This window comes from Anneissia japonica, unplaced genomic scaffold (assembly GCF_011630105.1).
Source record: "Anneissia japonica isolate Jap-2015-1 unplaced genomic scaffold, ASM1163010v1 scaffold376_len1572418_cov194, whole genome shotgun sequence".
Lineage (NCBI taxonomy): Eukaryota > Metazoa > Echinodermata > Crinoidea > Comatulida > Comatulidae > Anneissia > Anneissia japonica.
This window is the reverse complement of record NW_022741166.1, coordinates 350196-367845: the sequence shown is the minus strand read 5'-3', so window position 1 is coordinate 367845 and position 17650 is coordinate 350196. Positions and strand designations below refer to the sequence as shown.

General features: G+C 30.9%; 1 protein-coding gene across 3 annotated transcripts in view; it reads right to left on the bottom strand.

Annotated features, from left to right (window-relative positions):
* Positions 1-2599: 2599 nt before the first annotated feature.
* The window catches only part of LOC117118613 (G-protein-signaling modulator 2-like), a 92030-nt gene continuing 76979 nt past the window's right edge, over positions 2600-17650 (bottom strand). For 2 of the 3 annotated variants that reach the window (XM_033263248.1, XM_033263251.1), the window contains exons 14-15: positions 13992-14176; positions 2600-6922 (exon numbers count right to left, since the gene is read on the bottom strand). In XM_033263248.1, the coding sequence (XP_033119139.1) occupies positions 6749-6922; positions 13992-14176 (359 nt within the window). In that variant the 3' untranslated portion in view covers positions 2600-6748. The remainder of the gene's footprint in view (positions 6923-13991; positions 14177-17650) is intronic. The other variant, XM_033263250.1, reaches the window with a different exon arrangement.

Here is a 17650-nt window from a genome sequence, read left to right as displayed (position 1 = left end):
AACGTTAATGATGAATAGGATGATTCCGAATAAAATGATACTGTACCTGTTATTAAAAACGGTAACTCACGTTTAATATAATCCTTATAAAACTGTAAATCCATACACTGCTTCGTGTGCCACGTGCAACGTTGTGGAATACATTAGACCTACTTTTTGTTTATTTGTTAACATGATGTTAAACATAGCATGATGTAACATCATCGTTATCCTGGTCGTAGGCCTAGCCTAGTGCTGCCCAACTCGTCTTTTTCGCCGAAGCAGTGTTTCACATAATAATCAATTTATTTTAAGTATTTATTACAAATTCGACACACATGGCCGCGAAAAGTGAAACAATGGATACATTGAGTGTCAGAGAAGTGGGCGCAGGCATATGCACCCGGAATGCATCAAACATTCCTATAGGCCTATAATTAAAAAGTTTCATTATGTTAGGCAATACCCATGTAAAATAAAATAAAACTGAGTGCCATAACTATTTCATAAGTTATATTATTATTATTTTACCGCAAGGGCCAGGCGGAGTTCAGTTGCAGTCTTCACACAGAACAAGACATCAGACATGACAATAAACAAGAAAAGACAATAGGCTCACACATAATTTGTTTATGTTTATACATTTTATTACATCAACAATTTAGAATGATATATTAAAATGCGATATAAAGTAATAAAAATACGTAAGTATACAGAATTAATAAATAGATTAATAAATAATATATAAATGAAGGCACCTATTCCGTGTCTAAATTGTTCAAATAATAATAACAGTTTACTTGTAACAGAAAATTTAGAGCCATGTATAATAGTATTTTGATCACATCTGTAGAGCAAACTGATATTCATATTCACTTTACGTTACTTTTCTTACTTCAGATCGATAAATGCCACGATTCACAGTATGTTTACTATAAAATTAATACCATAGGCCTACGCACGTTCGCGAATTTTATGATGCCTTTGTGTACCGTAATGTGTCATTAAAAATATTTATAAGCCATGCTAAATATTTCTGTAGTCAGCACTTGCATGGATATGCAATTCCAAAAGCATTGCATATTTAATATCAAAAGTCGTAGGCCATGACCGGGGGAATCAAAATGCATAAAAATAGAATATGTATACATATCGCTAATGGTGTAGGTAATCCCTGTGTGATTCAAGATGTTTAGACAGATATTTGGAAAAGATTTTGTGAGCATTATTATTAATATACAACAGGCCTATGTGTGAACAGGCCTAGCCTATGTGTGGTATTTACTTACGGCTGGCTGTTTACTTACGTTTACTTTTTAGCTGTTGCTTATCATTTTTGTATCTCTACTGAGATCCAGCCATTGTTTCCCACAGCATTGTTGTTTTCCAGTATTCTGCCTTTTAATCTATATATATACTGTCTCTTATACACATCTAGATGTGTATAAGAGACAGTATATATATATATATATATATATATAAATATATCAAAAAACTTATGTGGGCCGATATAACCAAATATACACAAAAATTTACAATAAAAAAATAACCTGCTAGAACTGTATTATTAATCAATACACAATAGTCAGGTCATTTAAGTCCGGTGACACCATGAACTGTGTCAGAATCTGAAAGTTCATTATAGTCTGTGGATTCAAGAACAGAATGAACAATGGTCATTTTAATTGATAGGGTAATAACAGTAGATTTTCGTAACGTTAATCTTTTACAGTCCATTCTATGACTGTTATGTTTACGTACATATTTTTGTAAGCTAGATTTACTGGTGAAATCAATCTTGAGTACATTTTCATTTAATTTCTGCACGTAATCAAAGAATAAACAAAATGTTTGAAACTAAAATATGTAATATTTAGGGCGAATGTGCGAATGCCAGCACAGTAAATTTTTTAGATCATCAATACTTTCATATTTTGATGTTATGGCTACACAAACCAGGCGCAAATGCTGTAACTTTTGCAAAAGTTTGCCAGTTAGTGTCCTACTTCCGGTTAAACTCAATGTTGTTTTGTGATAAAATATGGAGTAACGTCACGGCGTCTAGGTGCATTTTAGCATGCGCAAGGGTGTGAATCACTTAGGCAGTAATGCACTCTTTCGTCCTTTAATCAATTCTCAGAACGAAAAAATACAAATTCTAATTGTAGATGTACCACAGAATTGCTCTTCCGCTGTTTATATTGTTTACAGACCACATAATGCCTTCAAAGGCTATAACAGAACAATACACTGTGAAACAAAGTGTATTTGAACTTTCAATGCTCAGAAAATGGGATGTTAGAGATTAGTTTTGTATGTAATCTTCCATTTTAATTTTTCAACATTTTTTTTTTGTTTGTGTTAATACACTAATGGAAACAAGAGGGTATTCCAGCACAAGCTGACGTCACAATGAATCTCGCATTCACCATTAGGCCTTGCGCTTCTTAAAAATTCCCACTGTTTTGATTTGGCGATGAAGCTCGTAACTTTGTTTTCAAATACCAGTAGGCTACACGCGCGTTTTACCACGTCGTTAGAGTGTTCACATGAATATGATGTATCGTAACTGCAACTTCTTTGTTTGCAACACATAATAAATAATAAAACACAAAAGAAATATCTAACAGGTTATATACAACCATTTTGATGGCATTTTATTAGATCTGGAGGTGGTGTATTAAAAAACACAGTAATTAATAAATCGATTGAAATGATATACAGTACTAGATAATAAATGTATCAGAACATTGTAACAGAAAAAAAAAATATAATGGAGGTGGTATATCATCGGTAATGTATCCTTTTGAATATATTTACATCATGTACATCAATACATAATTTATTAGCCACACATGGTGTAGATAACTATGTACTGCCCTGACAGGGACACTCGAGCAAGAACACCCAGTTTACGTGGAAGAAGTTGGGCACAGGTGCATTGAATTTTGCCATGTAAATTGGGTTCCTTACTTAAACAAAGCCTACCGGTAAGTAAAATCTGTACATTTTTCATGAAGATTCAACAAAATTACATACAGATTTTGCAAGCCAAATAGACACATACAAATTACACACATCGACACGTGAAAATTACACGCGAAGATGTGTGTGGTGAATTGTTGTAGTTTTTAAGGCTGTCTAAAATACAAGTCCATAAGCAATCTAGACAACTTTAAAATTTACTACCTATAAAAATTAGAATTACCGAGGTTTTACATTTCATACACGATGCAAATTATGCTCCAAGAACCTTTCTAATCTTCTTGCCTCCAAATCAATTTGAATTCAATATTTTACGAGTGAATTAATTGACACACACACGCAGACAAGCACGTTTACACACACATTCCCTCGCTAAAAAATGCTTATGTATAGATACATTCTAAAATTACTAGATATACATGTGTCTCGCAAGGCAAACACAAACTGCGGTGTTTTACAATCATTACGACTATCATCTTCTCACATAAAACAAATTCATTAAAACAGTTTAGAAATTAAGTTTTCTATTGCAAGAAAAAAAAAAAAAATGCAACAGAAAACTGCTTATTTGTACAGTAATAGCAATTGAAATTCGGCTGGTGCACTTATGCTTTGACAGCCTGTCACAAATGTTTTATAAAATGTTTTTTTTTTCAATCTTGTGAACATAATTGAGGGCAAAATGGCCATTTGGTCATTATAATCATAAAAAATAAATAAATCTGGAATCACATTTGTTATATACGCATGGGCAATGCAGATACTCATTAAATATACCTCAGAGAATGTATGTGCAAGTGTTATTACCTATTATATCACGTGTATGTATACATAATATTGCATATCCTCAACAAACATCAACCATCTTTATTTTACCACCTACATTCGGTCACATACATCTCCAATTATAATAATAATATACATACATGATTTAATAAACATGGCATAAAATACATGCAACAATATATATATTATGTAAAATATATTAACATAATGTATATTGTACAACATACAACATACATTATATTATAAAATACTTAATATATATTACATAACACACATTAACAAAATATGTATTAATAGCATACATTAACTTTATACTTACAAGAATTAACATAATATATATTAGATAACCAATACATATATGAATGGAATTAAAATTTTACATATATGTATTTTATATAAAGTTCATCAATTACACAACAATTGCATCCTTGGTTCAACACCTGAACTTAAATTTCACAAAAAAAATTCTAAACAATCCTCATTTACTAAACTTGGAATTCATTTTATACAAGTGAACACGCCATGAATTTTAGACAAAATAAAAAAATAAATGTTGTCATGAAGTTTACACTTTATCTAGTTTTAAATTAATTAATTTATGCATACATATCTCTAAAATATTATATTAGTGGTTTAATTAATAATTAATTGTATTCTGTATTGATTTGAGTAAATCAAAATTTTATACATAACACAATCTTAAACAGTTTTAACATGAACATTATACAAATGATCCTTAATGTACAACAAGTATAACACAAAAATGTAAAACAAGATACACCAAAATACAACTGAAAATTGGTTAAAATTTCATTCATAATTTTTGCGAGTGTAATACATAGGGATTGGAGTTGGATTGTCGTACGAGTACGTTGCAGCGAGTGACCGGTTGTACATATAGTAAATGTTAATGGGTGAGATCTTGGTGCAGGACAATCTTCTATAATTCAATTTGCTCCAAACCTCTCAATGAGAACAGCCTCAACTATAGATATATTGTAAACTAGATAAAAATATAAATTTTTTATTTTATTATGTCTCCCTTCTATTAGTGACAAATTTTAATGCTGAGGCTGTACGTATTTCTGAAAGTAAATATGAATTGTTTCATTTGTTGTAATTCTTCAGTGTGGTTTGAGGTTGTCACTTGGTTTCAGTAAGATCAATGTAAAGTCCTAGTTACTAGCACAAGGGCTGCATCTTTCTATAGAATTAATAACAAGTCAAAATTTACATGTGATTATTCTCAAATATTTTTTCTCAATTTTTCTATCTAGAACTTTTGCTTCATAGATTACTTATTATCTACAGTATTTGTCAGATATATCAAACTAATATTTTAGCTATTATCATAATTTGACATGAGGTGCAACAATACTTGATTATGTAGTGGAGGGTCACATATTTATATATTACGTGTAAAAACTCTTCTTTTGTGAGAACGAGGTGTTAAATTGGTGATGTCTTCATGTTCACTTAAAACGTTTTCTGAATACAAAATGGCCAAAGTGACAGCCACACTTAAAAGAAAGAGGATGACACCAGTCCTACATAATGCTACAACTGAGACAAGTTATGTGGAATGTAACAGGACATACTTTTTGTTTGTAGGACTAGACAGTAAACTGGAGATAAGATACGTGTTACATGACCGAATTATTTTTTGCCATACCTGATGCAATTCCACAATGCATTGTAAATATTCTTGATACTTACAGATTAAACAAGACAGACATGGCTGCAGTGATTATGATCTTAGTCTATATTCAAACAAAGGACTTGTGAGGCATATGCATAGATTGTGTCTCAATTATCATGATCATCAATCAAAGACATCACATTTGTCTTCCCTACCAATATTATAAACATCTTAACTATTATTTGTTATGCTGCTGTCGATGACAATTATCCATCACAATAACACAATAAGATAACATGTGATTATTATCATCATAACATATGGTCATCGTAATCATAATAACTCATGATGATCATAACATAACTGCATGGCGATCATCATGATAATACATATTTTGTATCATGAAAATAATAACTTTTGATAATAACCTATAATTTTAATCATGTGATGTACAAATGATAATAAGAATCATAATAACACATGATCATAACCATGATTATCATCTTAATTCTGATATCATAACTCCTCATCATCATAGTTAATAATTATAATCATAAAGATTATGATGATCCGAAGTTCTATTATAATTATTATTGTTTATTATTGTTTGTTCATTGTTTTTGGATGAATTTATTCAAATTATTATTTGACAACTGGAATTGTTCAGCAATGGTATGAGTAGAATGTTAAAAACAATTTGTGATTAGAAATTAATCAACAAAACACTGAATCACAACTTAATCCATAAAAATACCAACTTAATAAATAGCAAACAAATATGACTGGTTTATCAAGAAAAATAATCAATATTACACATGAAGGTGAAATATTACATAATGAAAATATTAAAAAAAAGATGATCTGAGGAAATGCATTAGAAAAAATGTGTAGGTGGTTTTAAAATATTATATTCTCCTTATAGAAAAAAATACACCATCTTTACAAGGACGCCCTCACTTTTTTTTGGTAAGAACTGCAGACTATCAAAGAACAGTACCTGCAAACAGTTGATAAAATTTCCACATCAATGGAATGAATTATAATGGCACAAATTAAGAATGTTTGTAGACAAAATATAATACAAACAAATGAATACACAACATAAAATAAAATACACATCACACTCGCATTATGTACATAGTAATATAAACAATTGATGCCTTTGTCAGAAATTATCGTAACAGGACGTCGTTCATGATATAAAACATCATATAATTTTTCAAGCTGTTACTTCTCATTTCTACATAGTTATTACTTTACCACCGCTTTCTTATTTTTTTTATATAGCAAAATATGTTTTTCTCATATGAGTTTTACAAATTGCAAAGTATCATATAGATACCGAGGAAGGATGTGTACCTATTTCTCATCTGTAATCATATCGCGTGACAATGACTCTGGAAGATCGCACCTCTGTTCTTCTAATCGCTGTGATTGTACACGAGAGATTAGTGAGAAGAAGTCTTCATCAGGTACAGTGGGAGCTCGCACGCGTTCAGGGGCATCTGTACGTTGATCTTCTATCCTTGTACCCTAAAAGAAAATTGTTTAATCATTAATAAATATTATTATTAATACAGTAAATGTGATTATACAAAGATGAGTTGTTGATATAAAAAATCTATGTACAGTCTTTAATTATTTTCATGAAATACAAAAGAAATAGATAAGAAGGAAAAACATTTCATTACTGGTATGTTTATTGATTCATATAACAAATATTTTATCAAAAATAAATTAAAGTATATCAAAAATAATTAATTATACTTATATTGATATTCATTTTCATACAAAAATTATCAATATTTCATGAATTAAGAAATGAGCCTGAATTGTATTACAAAGATAATTTTATATTTGAAGGAGTAAATTTACTTCAAAAATAGTATCAACAAAATTCTAAAATCCACAATTAATATGCCAGTCTGGTAGAGCAGAGCAAATCCTGTCAACGAAATCTTTGCACTTCACATTTATGCTCTTGTGATCGGATCAAATATCTATCAAAACACATATACAGCCAGCTACCTGCGAGAGAATTCCATAATCAGAACATTTATGTTCATAGCTACAAGGAACCCATTCATACTCTTACGTGGAGGACAGCAACCACCGTAGGCAAAGTGTTCTTATAATTATATCTGAAGACGTGCATTTTGTACAAGGAAAGCATGTTTATTTTCCAGTAAATCTTTAAGTACTACCTGTCGATAATCATCAATATTCCACTTGTACTAGTACTCATAATATAAATAACAATTATAAGTTTAATAAATATCCAGAAGTGCATTGTGTGCACATAAACACTTGTTATTCTCACACTTGTCTGTAAAGTGCTGGCTGTTTATTATTAATCATTACTTTACATTTCAACATTAATTTCCTATCTTGAAACCTTTATAAATGTTCAACTATTATACAGTTTTTGCGCGCAAGCCAAGGGGCATTTCTTTATACATTAGCTATCATGAAAAATTTATTTTGTTTCTATATTTAGCTCTCTGCTTGCACAAGGAAGGCATAGTTACAATATTAAAAATGGCTTTAGAAATTGTAGAACCTAGAAAATGAAAGAAACTGAACAAAATTAATGAAAGAGCAGTATTTAAGGCAATTTATTCCTACTCTATGAAATAAACAGAGAAACAGACAACAAAAATGGGCTATTATTCTAAAAGCTCAATGATACTTTATCAGATTTTCTTCGGTTTGGCCTAGATATGTGATGAGGCTAAACGATTTTGAACCACAGATCTGCTGCCATTTCCTAAAGCACCTAGGGCTAGGCCTAAGAATATGTTGTTGACAAGGGTAGGTGTTTAATGCAATTAACACACATGTATTTCCTTGCACTAGAGACAATTTTCATACTTGGATGAATTGATGCATTCAAAAAATTGCCTTCTGGCTTTGCAGTCATCAGGCAATTTTTTCAGGCATTAATCCAATCTTTCACTAAACAATCACCACTTAATGTATGGCATACATCTATAATATGTATTAAAATATTATCAATTATAATTAGAAGTACAATAAATTTAATCATAATATAATGCTCGTAACTGGAAAATTTGTGCACTAAAAGCTCTGAAACCAAAGAATTGATTATAATGATAAAGAGTGAGCTTGTAGCATTTCTTTTTTAATTTCAATATGCAAAAATGTGAGTTAAAAACAATTTCAGACAGGAATTTATGACACCATGAAACCACTATCCCTTAAACGCTACACTTGACATAGGCCTACAATTTATAGCGTCCTCCGTCGGTGGACAAAACTAGTTACGTAATTTTTTTTATTAATTAGCATATTAGTTGAATAACAGGGTTTTTTTTTGTTGTAAATTTATTTGTTTTCAGTGGTAAAAAGTCATACAAATAAAGTGTGTTGTTCCAAATAATTATTGTTATTATTTTTTAATTATTTTTTTTGTTGTTGCTATTACTGTTATTTTCTTTATGAAGGGCATTGCTCTCAAGTGCTCTTCCTTGGGATCTGGTCCTTTTTGATAAGCTGATTGTCTAGTGAGAATAAAAATCAATAACAAGACGTTGGGCCAAAACCTCCAGTTGGCCATAGAAAAGGAAGAAGAAGAAATCACGCTCACACTGAATTCCTCAATGTCATACTTCCATGCTAGCAAGTAATGCTCTGTAAACACTATCATATTTGATATGACAAATAAATGTGATATGCCCATATATAGGTATAACATGACATCATCATGCCCATATATGGGTATAACATGACATCATCATGGCCATATATGGGTATAACATGACATTATCATGCCCATATATGGGTATATTATGACATCATTATTCCCATATAGGGTATAACATGACATCATCATTCCCATATATGGGTATAACCTGACATCATTATGCCCATATATGGGTAAAACATGACATTACCATGCCCATATATGGGTATAACATGACATCATTATGCCCATATATAGGTATAACATGACATCATCATGCCCATATATGGGTATAACATGACATCATCATGGCCATATATGGGTATAACATGACATCATAATACATCATAATACCCATATATGGGTATAACATGACATCATTATGCCCATATATTATATTACATCACACAAACTTGTCACATAAAATTTGGTAGCCTGGACAGAGCCTAATACTACAGACAGAACTCACTGAATGCATGAATACATTTATAAAGAAACAATATCTAGAATTACCAGTCTATTTCAATCAAACATCATTATATCATTATAGCATCGCATCATTATAGCACGATAAAACTCTAATAAGGTATATTATTATTCCTCTATCTTATAGGCAGGGAAGAATAGCTAGATGAGTTTAATTGATATAATTCCAATTAGGAGTTTAATTGTTATAATTAGAATTAAGAGTCAACATTATTTGATTGACCTTCACATCAGAGATGTATAGTATATTTGATTGGTTGACATCATCCAAATTTTTAACTAAGTCAGATTGTACAAATTTAATTCCACGATGATGTAATATCTTGTAAATAGTTTTTACTATCAATATAGGTATTTTTTTTATGAGTCGAGTGGCCACTAACTATATAGCATTAGCATTAAAGCTGGTTCAAGATCAATACAAAAGTCATGGGCCGGAAATCAGACAAAAACCACCCTGGACAATAACCACCCACAATGGACTATACCATTGTTTATTTGGGGTGGGTGGTGGGGCCACTTTAACAATGGTATAGTCTATTGTGGTTGGTTTTTGCCCGGGTGGTATTGCCCACCTTTCTCATGGGCCATGCCAGTACACAATTCACTAAAGTGATGCTGCGAGTTATTTGCTTCATTACCTTATTTTTCATTTTGTTTTTAAGGTTCTTATATTCTTATTATAACTTCGTACAAAATTTAAGAATTGTGCATGTCAATAAAATTCTTTGGCATCTTCTTTTTTATGAAGACCAACTCCTTCTCTGACAACTGTATTCTGTTTTAAAAAGCATTACTGGTATGTAAAGTATAGTTCATTTAGGGTGGGGTATGCAGGTCATTCAACTTTAGTGGAGTGACGTCCATACCCTATGATGCATAGTTACCATTGCATTGTAATTTTTTTGTGTTTCGTTGTGCTTGTGCGGATACTGGCCCAAGATGGTAGCAATAACAAAAATTGAATTGAAATTAAATTTAATTATATAACTGTAATAGTTAATTATTAAACAAGTACATTAATACAAATAAGTTTAAACATTATATATTTGTTAAAAAATTTCAAATAATTTATATAATATTAAAAAACTACAAAAAAAAAAAAAAAAAAAATTCCTAAATATTCTAAACCTACTATCTAACGTGACGGTTGTGCTTTTACATACCAATATTAAAGGTATTAAATTAGTGCAGGGTGAGTCTAGTGCTGTACTTTTGAAATTCAAACACCACAGGACAATCAAAAACAAACAGGCAGATTGGATGACTATTTGCTTGAAATGCCTTAGACCAGTGAAAACCATGCCTGAATGAATATGTAACTAGATTGCACATCCCTGATGCCAGTGAAAACTAGGTCACAGGAACACATACCAAATGAATACAGCATCAATGATCATTTTTCTTTTCTATTTCCCTGGAAAGCTAATTGGGTTGCTGTGGCTTTTACATTGAGTCAATAGGAAAACAAGATAACTGATATAGTTTAGATGTATTAATATTTATAAATTAAGAAAACTACTGCAATAAAGAAAAATTTATTTATAGAAAGCAAGTTGTTTCAGCAACTTCCGATAACATATTAATTCAATATTTGGAAATTACAGACTTCTTAATAACATCTATTTCTGTGAACTGTATGTATACAATAATTATGATGAAGAGCACATTAAATTTATGTTAAGTATTCTTAAAATAATGTCATTATGTTAATCCAGACATTATATTAATCCAATCATTACAACCGAAAAAAAAATGTTTAATTCTGATCTGAATTTTAAAAATATTCATGTATTACCTGTGGGAAAATACAGGAAAAACCTAGATTTTGTTTTCAATTAAAATTTGTATTGCTAATTAAAACACTTCTAATAAAACATAGATCAAAGTCATTCAGTTTTCATGTATTTACAGACACTTTTAATACAATCATCCTTTGATTGTACCAGAAAATTTAAGGGTCTACTGTACTTTTCAAAGTTTTTTTTGTGCTCTTTAAGTACATATCTTGTTTAGTTGTTTTAAGTGCCTTTGATACACTTCCGAATTGGCACATTATAATTTCTGCTATTATTATTATCATTATGTAAAAAAAAAAACACTACAAACCACTGTGGTATTACTATAGCAATTCATAAATCAACAGGCTTAATGATAGGTAACACAGCTCATACTAAGGATTAATATCTTTTTTCTACAAAGCATTATTACATTATAGTAGTAGAGAAAAATTTTCAATGAATTATTCTATGTAAAGTAGTACTGTATTCTATCAAGTTTATTTTCCCCTAAATGATTTATTCTTGTCAAAAAATGTAAAAAAAATGACTACTTAATTTTTTAGCTTGTATAGAAATTAATCTAGGCTGGCTGTAAATGTATATATATCCAAAGCTAGTTAATTCCATCTTTCAATCTAGCTTCACTAGCTAACATGGTTCCCTCACATGCTGTGAGAATTACGTTTGCCTAAAGTTCATCATCATCATTGTATGCCAGTTCATACTGAGCTCTGTGAAAATTTCTAAACAACTATTAAAACAGAGATATTAAGATGGCTACTAAGAGAATTGGTATGAAATTTGACCAACCTGACAATTTATAGAACAATTTTTTGATTAGGAAATTTGAAGGGATTATGCAATACAATACTCATTATTGGCAATTTCAGAAGAGTTCATGACTCGTCTAGCAGAAACAAAAGAATTTCATGCCAACAGTCATCTGTGTATGTAACAGATCTTTAAAAAATACAACCTATCTTAATCACACATCTCCCAATCAAACTTAGCTTTATTTGTTAACTAAATATATTTATGTCCATTCTATTCATATATATAAAAAAGTGTGTTACCTATTTATATTACCTATTTGTTTGTATTACATTTTGCAACAAGGAAGAAGAATTTCATGACAACATTAATTTGTGTTGAAGGAATTTCATCGGGCTTCATAAATAATTTTGTTTGTAGGAATCTTTAAATAAGCCAAAATTTCATTTCTCTTAAAAAGTGAAATATTATATTATTATTATTATATTATATTATTATTATTATTATAGTATGATATTTTGTGTGTTGTGAAAATAAAGGTATCGGCATCTGAATCTATCCTCGATAGGTTTATCCATTTAAACATACTGTATGGTGAAAGAGAATTCTCTGTTGCTGTACCAAAGGTGTGGAATAGCCTGCCTATTCTCATCCAAGAGTTTTCCTTAAACCAGACACACACTGTGCCCAACGGTAACGCCACGACACGTCCGTAATGGATCGTTTTTAATGACAATCCGCACACGGAATTGCGTCGTCTAACGTTCACAAGGATCAGAGTGAGATTTGTCGTACGATGCCGTGCATGCCCAGCTTAAGAGTCACCTTTTTAATCCTTAACTTTTACAATTACATTTGCAAATCATTGCCCCGATACCATGGAAGTCATGGAATGGTGTCCAGTGGGGTATAGTTTTACTGTTAGTTCAGATCTTTATAAAAATGTGAATTTTATTTTTGTTTATACCAATCTTAATTATTATTATTAATCCACTTACGTGAATACTATAGGAAGTCTGCTAGATAGTACTATGGCTCCACAGCATAAAATAATAGTTTAAAACCAATTTGATAATATCCTAATAAAGATTTCAGTTGGAAGAAGGACGTGATGGACAGCAAACCGAATCAAAATTATCTGATAAACTATCCCATTCATTCAAATGCGATTAAATAATCTGATTATAGTTCATTATGCCATCATTATACTGAGGCCAACTTTTCGCTACTATTAGTGCACAATGCGGAGGTCTGATACCAGTCATTGTTGGTTCCATAAAACTAGGTAAAACAATAGTAAACTGTTCTTCTCTATGCTACAGAACATTTACCATTACCATCATTAATGAAATCTGTATCTGCATAATAATCATATATATTATAATAATAATATTATTATAAATGTTCTGCAACTTCATTAATGCTCATGAAGTCTTAAAGACAGAACGAAATATATGTTTTTCAATTAAGAAATATATTTGTTTCATAAACACGTCAACCTATGTTGCTGATTTCGTCTCCGACTCCTATCTGCGTATAATTTCCCACTTGTAAGGTAAAATATTACTTTTGTAGAAGTAGTTTCCTTGAAATTCTTGTAAATAGAAATAAAGGTCAAACTTTACTTAGACTGCAAGCACTGTGATCCATCAATCTAAATCGAGTGTATGCGCAAACAGTAGCTTCTTATCTGATTATTTTAATAACATTATCTCTCAATTGCCGTGGCAACACAGCCTAAGGCGACTAACGACAGTAAGACATACTCGAAAGATATCACTACATTGTATACATAGGATCGCTTGATGATCCTAGATAAATAAGATTATCAAACAGTCTTGATCCAACTGCAAATACCAACCTGACAGCGTATCAACATGTCAAAAAAGTCGTCGTCGGGAACTGACGATGCCTCTTTTAACTTGCTAAGGAGTTCCTCATCCTTTCCACGCAGACCAGGCAGAGAGGCTACGTGCATTCTCTGTTCATTCATTCGTTTGCCTTGGAATTTTGCTATACTATTCATCAATTCCTCCTTGCCCTCATCTGTAAAAAGAAAAGTGACACAACATAGTATAGTAAAGCTTATTTGATTGATTGATTGATTGATTGATTGATTGATTGAATAGAGTACTGTATAGTAAAGTTAATTGGATCCATTGAAGCTACAGTAGAAACCCTCGTTTGGGACACTGCTTTTCTATTAAGGGGGAATTTTTCAGCCATGAAGTCTTTTAACACTATGGCCAATCCCTACTCAGAGGACACCCCTATTAAAAGGACACATTTTTTTTGGATCCAAAGGTGTCCCCTTAATATTACGAGATCTACTGTACTTAGAAGGGGTACAACATAATGTTAATTATGAAGGGTGACTATTCCAGCTATGTTAATTAGAATATAATACAACAATACTGTAAAGTAACTCCTAAGCATTTAATCCATATATTTACATGAGTACGAGCCATGGATTGCTAGTAGCGAACTTAATTCAATTTCTTATTTACAAATGAATATACATCATTTGGGAAGTACACCTAGAAATTGTTCAAAGCATTTAAATGAGACATTGATTAAAAAGAAAATCACTAAATTGTACCCGACATCTTTACAAAATTCCTTTGAAATTCAAATAATTCCAAATAAAAAACATTTAAAGTAATGGTACAAAAACTCTATGTAAAAATATCATATTAAATAAAGAATTCATAAATATTAAAAGGCATACATATCAAATTTATAAAAAGACAAATGCATATTAATAGGCAATGCAAATTTTACACTAAATAAAAAAGTAATAGTAAATGGATATCATTATCCTAAAACAAATCAAATAATATAAATAATGAAATAACAGAAAGAAGAAATAACAATATACAGCATGGCATGCTTGTCTTATAATTCCAAAGTTCTGAATAATTAAAACACCAGGGTTTTTTTTTTCTCAATACTAAAACTCCACTCCCTAAGACTGGTATTTAAAAACAATATCAAAATACTTATTTACTAATGAGGTAAAAATTAATGTGTCTTTTTGGTAGAGGTAAAAGAATACACAATAACTCGCAGCATCATTGTGCCAAATTGCGTATACACATGGTTCGTGACTACCTAGCCACCGTAAAAAGGCGTTATAGTAGCTTCTTGTGCACATTATTCCACGACAGGGGCTGAAAACATTTTTTTGATACTATAAATTATATCTGTATGGAAAGATTATACAATACTATTATTTTATTTATTATAACCATTCTCGTTATGACAATGCTAAACAGAATTATAGAGACATTCTCTGCCAAAAGGGAGAATTAAATGCTTCATGTAGCCCGTCCAGAAATCACAGGCAACCGAAAGACAAGCCTAAGCTTACCATTGCACAGTTTCAATATAGTTCACCATTTTGAATTGACTACTACGTTGCCAACGTGTTACCTCACAAACTTCTACGCATGCATGCACATGGATTTTATATCACATGAGAGAAATTATCATCGAGTATTTCTAGTAGTTCATATTGAACTTGAGATGTGTGCAACCAAACTGTATCAAATAATGAATTATGCATGTGAAGTCTAATAGTAGTAGTGTGTATCAGTGAGGTGTTTAAATCGTTGCATCCTGAACATAGATACAAAGGAAGTTGCTTCCAATTCAATTCAAACTGACCATGAAACACCAGGTGCCCAGGTGGTTAATTTCCTTTCTTCTTTTTTTCAAGTATTTTGGGAAAAAAAATATTTAGTATAAAACAATCATACATCAATTCCAGGTACTTAACAGAATAAAACTTATTATTTAATCTTACTAAAAAAACATTTTAAAAAAATTGCTAACTTACAGATATTTACAACATAATTTACCAGTCAATTTTGGGTTCATGCAAAAAAAAATGTAAAGTTTAGTAATTTAAAATGTAATTTTTAATTGAAAACAAATACAGTAATATAATATCAGTGAGCAATAAAAATATTGACCATTTTATAAAGATACTTATCTTGCATCAATTTTTATAGATATTATTGGCAATTAAAAAGGTTAAAACTTCAAGAAAGTGATAATAATTTTTAAAAATGACAACATGCCCTTTTTAATTTGTATAGATGGTCAATCAAAAAGCTATTTTCAAAACTGCAAGCCCAATTTAAAGCCAATATTTGACTTTTTTTACTGAAAGTAATTGTAAGTCAGCCAAGGTACACATTTATATCATTCTAGGCTTTTGCAAGTGAAAAACACTATTATGTAAAATCATATTATGTAAAGTAGAGACTAGGCTTACTAGAACAACTATAATACTAGTCTTTTGTTAATTCCTTTAATTATTTTTTTCTGTACTGGTCACAAACACACATCCATCAAAGATTATTTATTAATTTTATTTAAAAGATCAGTTAGTTAACTTCTCGTTCTTTGATTAATGGTCTCCATCTGACAAATTTGTTTAATCATTTGAATGATGTTCTAACAAAGGGCAAAATATTAAATCAAATATTGCCTCCTTTATATTAGTCTGGAATTTGATATTACATTAAGTGTGAGATTCAATCAGTGTGTGGGTAGATCAAGTGTCAAAAATAGGCATTACCAGTGGTTCAAAATAACACTGTAAGCTTTTGGATTCTTTCTTCCACATGTGGATGGTGCCATTACTATTATAATTAATTTAATTCAATTGTGATCATCGTGTTGTTTTCCTATTCCCGAGTGGTCAAATTTTTGCTATAGTGACCACTATTACAGCAACAGCTGCCATTTCAACCACTCATCATTCCACTTCTTTTGACACCGTAATGTTTACAATTAGCAGAAAAAAGCGAGAGGAAATGAAAGTATAAGTCTCCCAGCATCACCACACAATATAAGGAGGCATAAAAACCTGTAACGTTGCAGCCGACATGCAGGCCTGTACGTTGCTTGACTTCTCCCCAATTATGCTACATACTTCACTTACCCTATTGTCCAATTTTTAAATCATTTCTTTCTCCAAAAGTCAGTAAATTGCTGTAGTGGATAGGCAAAAGTAATGAAAAAAAACCAAAAACTGCTGTACCAAGATGTGCCAAATTCAAACAATAGTACTTTTAACTTAAAAGTACTGTGATAATTATAATATCTTGACTATCTACTGTACTTAATTTATTTCTTCCCATAGTCCGTACAATGTCAATCCTTAATCCCTAAAGTAAATTAATATCTAATCTAATCTAATCTGGTCATTCATATAGCGCCTTTCTTTACAGATACAAAGCGCTGTAAGTTTTCCCCTGTTCATTGAGTTCACATGCTTAAGCTGTATATTAATACTAATTTGCCATACATGTACATTGTTTGCCTGGAATGAGAGTAGGAAAATACTCAAAGGAACTCTGAAACTTATTCCACTTAAGTAAACATGCTGTAAAGCAGTGGAGTAGCTGGTAGGTTGGAATGCAATGTGCTGATTAGATGCTACACTGTGGAATAATCCACCAGGGAACTAAGTATATGTGTTTCATCCATAGGTGTTTGATCCTACGAACC